At 34.3% G+C, this 12,194-nt stretch overlaps 1 protein-coding gene across 5 annotated transcripts in view; it reads left to right on the top strand.

The window, feature by feature from the left end:
- The window catches only part of ARK2N (arkadia (RNF111) N-terminal like PKA signaling regulator 2N), an 85,619-nt gene that overhangs the window by 46,476 nt on the left and 26,949 nt on the right, over positions 1-12,194 (top strand). For 4 of the 5 annotated variants that reach the window (XM_070361848.1, XM_070361849.1, XM_070361851.1 and 1 more), the window contains exon 3: positions 11,996-12,178. The exons of the other annotated variant lie outside the window; for it this stretch is intronic. In XM_070361848.1, coding sequence (XP_070217949.1) covers positions 11,996-12,178 — 183 coding nt within the window. The remainder of the gene's footprint in view (positions 1-11,995; positions 12,179-12,194) is intronic. 5 annotated transcript variants of the gene reach the window in all.

A 12,194-nucleotide genomic window follows, 5' to 3' on the forward strand; every position in this document is an offset into this window, starting at 1 on the left:
CTGATTCCCAAGACCTGCTGCAACAGCCCTTTGTGGCTTGTTGGAATGTTGACAGCACATTCGAATTCTCAGACGTTACACTTCTCTGATTAACTTTGTTGAAAATGGGAATATTATAGAACAACCTTTGAATCTATCACAAAATTAATTGTGTTAACTATCTGCTTTTTGAATTGTGTAAGAAAGAATATGCTTTTGCCCATTTTAAGTTTCTTTTGGTAATGTTTTAAAAATTAAATAGTAAACAAGTTGCTTTTTAAAAAATTAGTTATTCAAAACAAAATTTCATGAATTCTAGTTAGAGTTTTGTTACATGTGCTTGGAACATAGAACCGTATTTATATGATGATAGGAGTGATCCTCCTGAGAAGGCAATGGCACCCCACTCCAGTACTCTTGCCTGGAAAATCCCATGGATGCACGAGCCTGGAAGGCTGCAGTCCATGGGGTTGCTGAGGGTTGGACACGACTGAGCGACTTCACTTTCACTTTTCACTTTCATGCATTGGAGAAGGAAATGGCAACCACAGGGACATCCTGGTGGGCTGCCGTCTATGGGGTCGCACAAAGTCGGACACGACTGAAGTGATTCAGCAGCAGCAGGAGTGATCCTCATCTTTATGCTTTTTTCATGCCAAAAGCATAAATATCAGTAAGATATAAAATAGGGAATCTTAGTGAATCCAGATAGGTAAGTGGTTAATTCCCTTAGAGTCTCTTAGCATTAATCTCTACAACAGTGTTGACTTGCTTGTGATTCCTGTAAGAGGAATGATGTAATTAATCTCATTCTGGAGGTCATGAGTGAATATTGCATGAGCATTTTTATGTCATTCTTTCATAGGTCATTTAATGAACTGATTTTGTTGCTAGTCTTTAATGACTTGTATGAAGTAGCCTTTGTGTGCAGGAAGAATGAATTACTTTTTGAGCAAATTAATGCTCTGTACCTGCTATGTGAGATACTGTAAGGAATACAGATTAGACAGGAGTTTGAGTTTATGTGTGAGAAAAGCAGTATTTTTCCAATGTTACATAGATGGGTTTTTATTTTAAGCTTTAACTCTCTAAGCAGTTACCTGGCAGAATCCGGTGAAATTGGTACTCTGATATAAAGGGTAACCCTCTAGAGGATAGAGATGAAATGGTCACTCTATTAAGGGTATGTATTGAATGGGTTTTTTAATTAATAGTGACTAAATGTATTGGCTAATGTACTACCAATTTAATTTTGTTTTCAGTCCCTGGACTGAAAATAAATGGTATGTTAAAGAGTCCATGGCGTGTGTCAAAGGGGAGAAAATAGCACAGCATCGTTAGCTTTGCAACATGATAGATTTTCAGTGTGTGGCCCAGGGCTGAGAAATAGTGTGAGAAAAAGCTAATTTAGGAAGAAAATTTTCAGTAGGTGTATATAACTTTGCTAACATTACCTTGTGCTTTTTTAAAAAAATTGTACTTCTACTGGATTTACTTACAATAAAAATATGGTAGTTTTTCCCCTTCAAATTTATAAGTTAACTTCTCAATATGAGTAAGGTTATTTTAATATTTAATATAGTTGCAACTGAAAAAGATCTGATTGTCTGTTTTGCAAGAGGAAGGATAGGTGATATATCTGGAGTTTCATATATAGTTGGACATTAGAACGACAGGAGTTTGAACTGCACAGGTCTTATATGCAGATTTTTTGCACTAAATATGAACTGTGGTTCTGCACAATCTGTGCTTGATAGTATTCATGGATGTGGGACCACAGACTGTTAAAAGTTTTGTGTGGATTTTCTTCAACTGTGCAGTGGGTGGGAGCCCAACTTTAGGGTCAGCTGTATAAACAATAAAGACCTTTGTTTTATTTTAGTAATTTACCAGTAACTACTCAGAAAAATTGTCTTCACTTTTTCTATTTAGTTCTATATTCAGATATCTATACCTTGTAAATTAACTGTAATAGATTGAATCAATTTATTTTGCTTTTTTGAAGTGAAAAATGACTTAAAATTTTTTTTTCTTTTTAGAGCTTAATACATGAGAATTGGGAATTAACTTTGGGAGAGTTATAACTGATGGGTTTTTCTCTGACATGATAGCACAACACTTGTAAACTACTTCAGCTAATATTTTTTTAACTTTCCTGTTTTATACCAATAAGAAGAGCATATTGGTTTTGGGTGAGAAGTTTTTTGCTAATCTATAATATTTATTTTAAATTAAGATGTTGTCAGGGAAGTTTGTTCTGTATTCGGCTTTTCCCTGGGATCACAGATTTTACTAGACATGGATTTTTAGATATAAGAAAATGTTAATTTCAGCATGTTAACATGACTGCTTTTCTATGCATGCATAACTGCTTCAAGAACTTAACAGATTTCTTCTTTGATTCATGATTTAATGTTTCATATATTAAGCATGTAGTGAAATGCTTTTTATTTTTAAAATAGAAAACATGAATGAATCCTTTAAGAATAACATAAAAAGTAACGTAGACATTATTCTTAGTATTGACTGGACATGTTCTGTTTCTTGTTGTTATTAGATAATGGACTAGGAAATCTACAGATTTTATTTGCCTAAAAGAGAAAAATGTCAGTTGAGTGGAATTATCAAGGTAAAGTTTTAATAATTGATATTCAAGGTAAAAATATTGTAAATATTTGAGAAGGTATCGAGCATAATAAATTTGAGGAAGCTTTTTCTACATAAATTTGTATAAAGATATGGAAAGAGAGGTTTTGGTAGAAAGAAGAGGAACACCGGAATGTACTGATTTAATTCATAGAATATATGCTAAAATATTAAAATTTATTCCAAAACAAAATTTTATATTTTGTGGTTTGAAAAGTTTAACCTTAAGAATAATTTTGTACCAGAAGCATACATACAGTTTTTTCCCCTGATTTTCAGTTTGTCGTGGTGTCTTGAAAATGTGTTGCTGTCTTAAGGAGTATTGTTTTGAAACAGTAGTTTTTTTTTTTTTTTTAATGAATCGTGCTTTAAAGTAATTATGCTTTTTCCAGATTGCACGATTTAAAAATTCTTCTTTCAGAAAAATTTGTTTTTGTATTGTGGACAAAGAAGTATTAAGTATTTGAAGTAGTTATAATAGTTTTTTAAAAACGACTGCTGTTTTGGATTATTGAATTCTCCTTCACTGAGGCAGTCTGTATTCCTAAGATCATAGTCTAAATACATACTAAGAAGTGGAAATTATTTTTGGATTATGTGGTGGCATTTTTATATCGGTATTATTTTAGAAGTGCCTAGTGGTCATCCCTTGTGCTGTGCTGTGCTTAGTCGCTCAGTCGTGTCTGACTCCTTGCAACCCCATGGACCCACAAGGCTTCTCTGTCCATGGGGATTCTCCAAGCAAGAATACTGCAGTGGGTTGCCATGCCCTCCTCCAGGGGATCTTCTCAACCTAGGGATCGAACCCAGGTCTCCCGCATTGCAGGCACATTCTTTGCTGTCTGGGCCACCAAGGAAGCCCATGAATACTGGAATGGGTAGTAGCCTATCCTTTCTCCAGGGGGAAATTCCCGACCCAGGAATCGAACTGAGTCTCCTGGATTGTAGGTGGATTCGTTACCAGCTGAGCTACCAGGGAACCCTGGTCTTCCCTTAACTTACCTTAAATTGGCTTAATTTTCCTAGAATTTTAAGTACAGGGAATATATCCTGTTTGGGCTTTTTTGTGGTGTATAAAGGGCTAATGCTGGACAGAAACGTCTTTTAGTTGATCTAGATCATGTCTAGCATTGATCTAGACATGGTTGAAATGCTTTTTATTTAAGAATATAATCCCACTCTGCTCAGTGTTATGTGGCAGCCTGGATGGGTGGGTGGGTTTGGGGGAGAATGGATACTTGTAGATATATAGCTGAGTCCCTTTTCTGTCCACCTGTAACTGTCACAACATTGTTAAATGGCTACCCAGTTAATCACCTGTATCCTAATACCAAATAAAAGGTTAATAAAAGAAAAGAGTATAATCCCAGGAGAATGTGCTCCCAAATATGGCTGCCACCAGTATCTACAGGCCCCAGGGCAAGCCAGGCAGTGGCCCCTCTGCTGCTCTGTGAAGCTTGGGAAGATCAGGGAGATGACCTTTGGAGAGTCACTGAGGACTGGCAGATTGCAGTGCTTTATAGGGAATTACTGCAAGAAAAGAAAGAGAAGACAAACACAGATGGTTTATTTAAAGTATCTTTGCTCATTTTAATCAGTCCAGTTTTCAAGAAAAGGATCAATTCCGAAAGAAATAGAGGAAAGATTAAAATGAAGACTATAATCCCATATTTGGATTATGTCATCTCGCTAACAGTCTACATATGCTATTTAGTTGCTGGTATTTAAGCGGGGGGCGCTATAGTGAATATGTTTTCCAATAATCTATCTACAGACTGTTTTCTGCCTAGAGTCTCCTAGTTCAGTGTTGTAGGACATTAGATCCTAATCATTTTTAAGAAAATTTAACCAGCAGATTTAAGATTAGAGTTATCAGGTTATTTGAGCCTCTCATTGCATAATACCTCTCAGTTATATTAATGTGTAATTTGTGTGCATTATTAAAACTTGAGTGTAATAAGAGCTCAAATAAAAATTTAATTTAGAACACAACACAATAAAATTAAAATCTTAAAACTTAATATTTTGCATGAAGTTTTTTTTTTTTTTTACTTAAAGGATCTGTCATTTTGGGGGCTCCAAGAGAAAAGCCTGTTCTTTGTTACTAAGTCAAAGGAATAAGCCTAGTCTCAAGAGTGTGTGTGTGCATGTGCTCATGAAGGTGTGTGGACCTTCAGAATTATCAAATAATCCTGTATTCTTATTAATGCTATAGTTGGCAGGTTGTGCTGGAAACATAACTATGCAATAGTCTACAGGGATTTTAATGGATTCAAGTCACTAATATATCCATTCATTGCTTCCTAAATGTGTATAAAAAAAAATTGCCACATACGAGTTAGAGTGATTAAGTTAGGTGGAAAAATTTATTTCTTAGATTATCAGGTAAAGATTTTGACTGCTTGTTTGTTTCATTAGCAGACTGAGTAAAAGAATATACACGAATTAGTTTATTTTGCTTCATTGCTTTTGTCATTCCTTAGTTATGTGTATTTAACAGCAGATACTGTGATCTGAAGGTTGAGATATAGCACAATTTAATGAAATATATTGCTTAAGGTTTATATGCAGGTCAGATAACATGGGCAGGTTATTTTACAGAACTTGACTTCATTTTTTATTTTTTTTTCTTCTTCAGAACTTGACTTTAAAAAATAGTTACCTGTTATATTTTGTTTAGCTTGTATTGATTTCCTCTCTTCTGTTTGAATTATTTAAATAGTATAGTAAGGGGCACAATGGAAAAGATTTTGTGGGGTTTCACATGTGAGAAAACACAGTATCAAAACAATTTGAGCAGATTTATTAAACTGAAATTTAATTAATTTTTTATTAAATTTGCTTTAATAAAAATTGTTCTCAAAGAATAATTCTCAGAATCTTCTCTAAAAATGGCGTATATGCCCTCAATCATTGTACAGATAAGAAACTTGTCGTTTTTAATCTGTCTGGAACAGTTATATGAGTACATTAATAGTTATCAATGTGAATAACTTCCGAGTTCTATACTTTTCATTTCTTTCTTGATTCTGTTTTTAATTTCTCTGAAGTTTAGGAAAAGTTAGTGGGGATTGAAACCAAAGTAGTGAATAGATCTTTTCATATTATCTTAAAATACTCCAACGTACAACAGAAGACATGTTAAGAAATGAAGGAATAATAATCCATGAGGAGGTGTATTCTTTGATAATAAAGTCTTAAAACTTTAAAATTTGGGAAGAATGTTATCAAATTGCTGTGATTTTTATTTTTACTGCATTTTCTTTATATCTTTTACCTAATTCTGCATTTGAAGTGTATCAGTTGACCTAGATAAATAAAAATGTTTAAAAAGAAATGTTTCTTGTTACTCTATTTAGGATCCTTTTACATTAGTTATAGTGATTCCCTACCAGTTAATTCACATTAGGTGTTCCTTAGTACAGAAACCTGCTTTTCCATAATGCATGAATGGCATTAGTTTATAGGTAGTATCACTAATAATAGATTTCACATGGTGTTTTTCAGATAATTTTCTGTCTTTTTGCAGTTGGTATATTGAAAAAGGAAATAACAAAATATCAGTGCTAACATAAAAGGTGGAGATTCTTCTCCTTTATATGTTCTTCTGAGTTATCCTGTTAAAAATTGAAGACTGTTTAGAAAATAGCAAAATGTAGCCTACCTTGAGGAATAACCAAAAAGCTGAGTGGATGTGTCTTAGCAGGGTACATAGATACGAGGATGTGGCGAAAGTCATGTCAACTTTTCGTGTTCTTCCTTCTTGTATGTAGTAGTGTAGATGTTTTAGTTTTGTTCTCCATTGATGTGAATCCTCAAAACAGAAATTGTGGATTTGTCCTTGAAATACAAAGATAAATTGAAAGATGGTGACCTCTGCAAGTGTCCTGTTTTCTGTATTTAATCTTGAATATTTTCCTTCGATACTTTCAAAGTTAACTATTCATCAGTGTTATAGGTAACTTCTCTGGGCAAAATGACCTGTCATTTGTCAGTATGATGTAAGAACAGATGTAATCCTTAAAACTCTATTTCTCCCTTGTAAACGGAACATCTAAATTTTTAATAATTGAGTTGGATATAATGGGAAAAACACAAAATAGGCATCAATTCATTTTATTTAAAAATGATTTTTTAACTTCTGACATAGAATTTCAGTGCATATTGCTGCATTTTATTTTCATTTAGCACTATCTTATTTTTCTTTTTACTAAAATAGCTTTATAATACTATAAAGGAAAAATACCCAGTTTTTGGTATTTAAAGTTGTTATTTTAGAAATGGCACTTTTTGTCTTTTCTGGTTGATATAGTTATCTTTTCCAAGAGATGCTTTGAAATTACAGGTTTTATAAATGGTTCTTTGTGTATGTGTGTACATATATTACATATATATGTAGATTAATAGTAATAAAATACAGCGTATGTATTTTCTTAAGTATTTTATTTTTTCTTATTCCAAATAATCATTTTCCATCTTGGTAAATATTTAGATGTATTACTAAAAAGCTAGTTTTTACTAGGTAGGTTCTGCCAATTGCAGATTTCCCTTTCAACTATTGAGGTTTGCTTCTTTCTTTCAATCCCTAAGGCTCACACCTCATTTTCCCTACACTTCTTTTCCTAACTTGAATACCGTACACATGCTCCTCCTTCCTAAAGTGCTTGGGTAGGTAATTTCTGAGAACTCTTCTTTTTAGGTGTAACTTTTTTTGAATCTCACTATTGGAGTGACTTTCTCTAGATGTTGTAGATAATGGTACTGATCTTAGGACCTTTAATGACTAGGGAGACAGAACTTCTGTGGGGTCCTTTGACAGCAGCAGGAAAGTTTTTTTCTTTCCTCTTCTATGAGGGGTTTTGGGAAATTGGCTGTAGTAAAACATAGAGAAGGAATTTATTCTGGTCTTTATCGTATATTACTGTAGTCATTGAAATGGGAATTGAATGAGTAAACGCTGTTTGTCTGTTGCTCCACCTTTCCTTGGGCCGAAGATTTAGCAATAGAGAAGGAGGAGTGACATTTCCAGATGTCTGTGGGATACAAGAGGAATTTCTGATTCCCAGATCTGATTAGATTTCATACTGGGAGTCTGACAACACTTGTGTTAGTGGAAGGGCTTTGTAGGTAAGAATGATGCCAAATAGGGATGATCCAAAGTGACCTCTATCTGGCTTTAAAACACTTTCATATGAATACATCTAAGCTAACATTTCACTTCAAACAAAAATAAAAATACAAAAGCCACATATGTGATGACCTTATTAATCCCAGCAAAGCATTTACTTAACAAGATGGGTTAATCCATGACCAGTAGAAGGCACCAACTCAGGCAGTGATGTTTTCTCAAAGCTTCTTGCATGCAGGCTGTGTACAGCAGAGTTTACACAAACATAAGCAAACAAAGAAGTAGGGTTAAGTGCTAATTTATAATGGAAAGGTGGGCAGGTGGACCAGTCTTTGAACTGTTGTGTTCTGTGTTATATTTTAACCTTCATCGTAACCCTGTGAACAAGCTGAGTCATACGTTAAGAAGAAGTAGGCAGGATTTTAACCTATGTATTTGCTGCCCCAAACCTATGCACTTCATATACGGCTCCCAGTCTTACCCTGTATATTTCCCATTCCCTCACCGCTGAGAACAACCATAAACTATGCTGGTTTTACCTCCCTAGGACTCAAAATTTCTCATCTGTAAAATGGGACTGGTAACTTATATATTACATAGTTTTAAAATTCTGTGCTTTTGGTTATCAGCTTTGGAAAGAGGGATTTGGAAAGATAGATGTAATAGAGGATGGATGTTAGGCTTTGTTTTGCTTTGTTTTTTGTTTTCATGATTCAAGTTGTTTCCATGAGATTTAGAAGAGAACATATTTGACCAGAAAGAAGACTAATTCATAAAATTAAACACTGTTGATAATAATACAGAAGATTTAAAGTCACATAGGGGTAAACTTCACTGTAGTAGGAATGTGTGATGAATAGATAGATCTGTATGTTTTGTTTCATTTTTCTTTTTTTGGCCGAACTGTTTGGCAAGCTGGATCTTAGTTCCCTGACCAGGATTGAACCTGCTCCCCCTGCAGTGGAAGCACAGAGTCTTAACCACTGGACCGTTTGGAAAGTCCCACACCTGTATTTTGGTATTTCAAAAGTTAGAACCTATTTATAAACTTGGAGCTCAGAGAGAGGATGCAGACCTGTCTAGCACAAGATAGACCAAGGTGATGTTCTTAAATGAAGCAGTGGATTGCTGAACATTTTATTTTTCTTGTGATCAGCAAAAATTTCAAGACACTTAAATTGGACACAGCACTTGGATTAACCACAGACAAAATAGTTATTAAATAATTGAGTTAGATTTACCTTTATAGAGAGATGCTTTTAATGACTATAGAAAAACAAAGTTCATCATTATACATTGATGATGTGTGGTTGACAGATACCAAATGGGAGAATGTGAAGTTTGATAACCTTCTATGTTGTAAACATGGAATGCTTAGTGACTGCATTTTAAATTGGAAATGTTTCCATGTGTAATTTTACTTGAAGTTGCTATTTTGATGTTTTTAAAAGTCAAAATTATCTTAGTAGCAGCACAGTTGTTTTAGCATCCTAGAGGAACAATCAAGTCAGAGGAAGAAAAATAGCTTCATGCTTATTCCCTCCTGTAATAAATTGATAGAATCAAATTGGAAGCATAGATAGCTGCTTCTGTTATTAATGTTCCTGGTTTTTCTAGCTCCTCTTAGTGGTTTGATTTTATTTTTTCCTTCAAGAGATACTTATTTTAAAAGGATCTTACCTCTTAATTTTGCTGTGTAGCAGAAATCATGTTTTAAAAGAATACCATAAATTGTCCCCATCAGTTAGCTAATATTCATACTTAGTGATTCAAAATCCAAGCCTTGATGCTTAGTTCTTTAAACATATCTTACTTAATTTTGGTTTGCTGATAGTGTGAGATGACCTTGGGACACAAGATGCTTAATTGTGATTTCTTGTTGGAAGGCAAAATTGGAAAAACAACCTTTCCTTAACTTTATTAAAGTTTATATAGTACTGACTTGTCATTGTTTGAATATATTAGATATGAAAAACGACAGTGATAATTTATTTTAATTTTAAGTATAATTAAAATGTGAAAATATTGCTGTCTTTGTTTATGATGAATACTAAATTTGAGCTAAGCTATAAGGTGTGCTGTTTGGAAATATGGAAGATACAAGAATGAAGCCAGATAACAAGTTTATGCTTGTATATCCTACTGATGAAGACTTTCAGACAAGTTATTTCCATGGGTAGGTGATGTTACTCTGCATGTACATCTGCACTTATACTTTTTGCATGAGTTTACATGTAGGAGTGGGTACAATTTTGACTTGACTGTTGACCTGTTGCCTCAATTTGGTGGTTGTGGGTTGTGGGGTGGGGGAACGTGAGGGCAAGAGGTTGTGAATGGTATTTATGATACAAATTTTTAAATAAGTCTCTTATTTTTTTCCAAACACAAAACACTTAATAAAGCCCTTTAAAAAATAGAATATTTGGTCAAATAGTCAATATTGTACTTGACCTTCATATCTTCTGCAACCAAATATTTGGACATCCCACATTATCTTGATTCCATAATAATCATTTTGAACTCTGACGAGAACTCCATAAATGATACAGCTTTCTTTTCTTTTTTGAAAAGAAAAACCATAAACATGAACTAATATTTTACTATTTGGTCTAAAATCTATTACTAGCTGATACTAAGGCCACACTGTTGAATTTTATGAACTTGATGTACCCTTTTGGGGAAATTGGAAATTATTTTTAAGTAGTCAGCTGAAATTGTCATGATCGTCAGAATTTCATATTGTGACATGTCTGTTCCTTATACGGTGGCACCTAATAACTCATTTACTTTTATGTTTGGTCATTTTTTTATTTTAAAGTGTTGCCGCATAAGCCTGTGGTTTGGGAACTTAGTCTTAAGAGATAAGTGCCCCAAGTGTGTTTCATGTTTTGTTTAGTGACAGTTTACACAATGGATGTTTGTATTAAAACAGCAGTCCTTCATTGTGTTCTATTTTAATGATTTATTGGCATATGTATTCCTTCATAGTCAGGAGTTTCATAAAATAGGTGTGTTTAACGTTAATCTATTAGATATTAGAAATTTTTTTTCTGGAATTAAGTGATTTGCTTGCACTTAGTAATAACTGTTGGAGGAGAAAAAGCATTTTATTCAAAAATAGCAGTTAGTAGTAAGGGATATGCTTCATAGTTGGTTGAAAATGATTTTTGCTTTTTACCTTTATATTAGAAAAGGTAGCACTAGCATTTTAAAGCATGTATCTATTTTACAAGCATGAATATTGAATTATTTAGCATGAATCACTGCAGTGTAATTACTTCAGAGCTCAGCTGCCCTTTTCAGCAGCTTAGGGTGATTTGGAGGTAGAAGGGCTCTCTTTATTTTTCCAAAAGTTTTAAAAGGTTGTGTATCACTTCCTTGGAGTGTCAGCTGGTTGTTTTTCTCAGGGAAAAGACAATAGAAATATCCCTCACAAGACATCCAAATCCTGAAGATGGATTTTATGAGTATTATCTTTTTGCTGGGGGCTTCCCAGGTGGCTCAGTGGTAAAGAATCCGCCTGCTGTACAGGAGATTCAGGTTAGATCCCTGGGTCTGGAAGACCTCCTGGAGTAGGAAATGGCAACCCACCCCAGTATTCTTGCCTGTAAAATCCCATGGGCAGAGGAACCTGACAAAGAGTCAGACCCGACTTGAGCACGCACTCATCTTTTTATAGAATGTTGTAAAATACATAACATCCCTAATACTATAAAAGGGCTTTACTGGAAATAGATGTTGGGCAAGTAGAGCTCTTGAAGTAGGAAAATATATATTTGACTTTCTTCTTCGATTCTACTAGGGACTTTTAGTATTAGCTACTAAGAGGAAGAAACTAGATTGATCCTCTTAAAAATATATAAATTCAGTTTTAATAGTTTGCATCAGTGTTTCCTTTAAAAAATCAGCTTTACCTTCTCTATAGTCGTCCCTTCTCTTAATCTTTTGCCCTTTAGCAGAATGACAGGAATTGAATGTAACTTTTGTTCAGTATAGTCTTGTCTTTGTTCTTCATAATAACACCCTTTCCCTCCTTCTCAAATGTGTCCCTCATCTTTGTAAGCTGGAGTATTTCTTTCACTTTCATTTCATGTACAAAATAATTAGATTGTATAAAGTGCAGCTTTTCTGACTAGGTAGAATAATAAGATAAAGGCAACAGGCATTTAGGGGGCTTTTAGTTATAGAAGTATTTTTCACCCCATGAGTTAGATACAAGTATACATTTTTTTTCCTCCCTAGATGGACCTCCAGTTGTAGCTCATTATGATATGTCTGACACCGGCTCTGAGCCAGAAGTGGTAAATGTGGACAATTTATTGGCGGCTGCAGTAGTTCAAGAGCACAGTAATTCTGTAGGAGGCCAGGACACAGGAGCTACCTGGAGGACCAGCGGGCTTCTAGAGGAGCTGAATGCGGAGGCAGGTTGGTCTCCCTATCC

Source organism: Bos mutus, chromosome 24 (assembly GCF_027580195.1).
Source record: "Bos mutus isolate GX-2022 chromosome 24, NWIPB_WYAK_1.1, whole genome shotgun sequence".
NCBI classification, from domain to species: Eukaryota; Metazoa; Chordata; class Mammalia; order Artiodactyla; family Bovidae; genus Bos; species Bos mutus.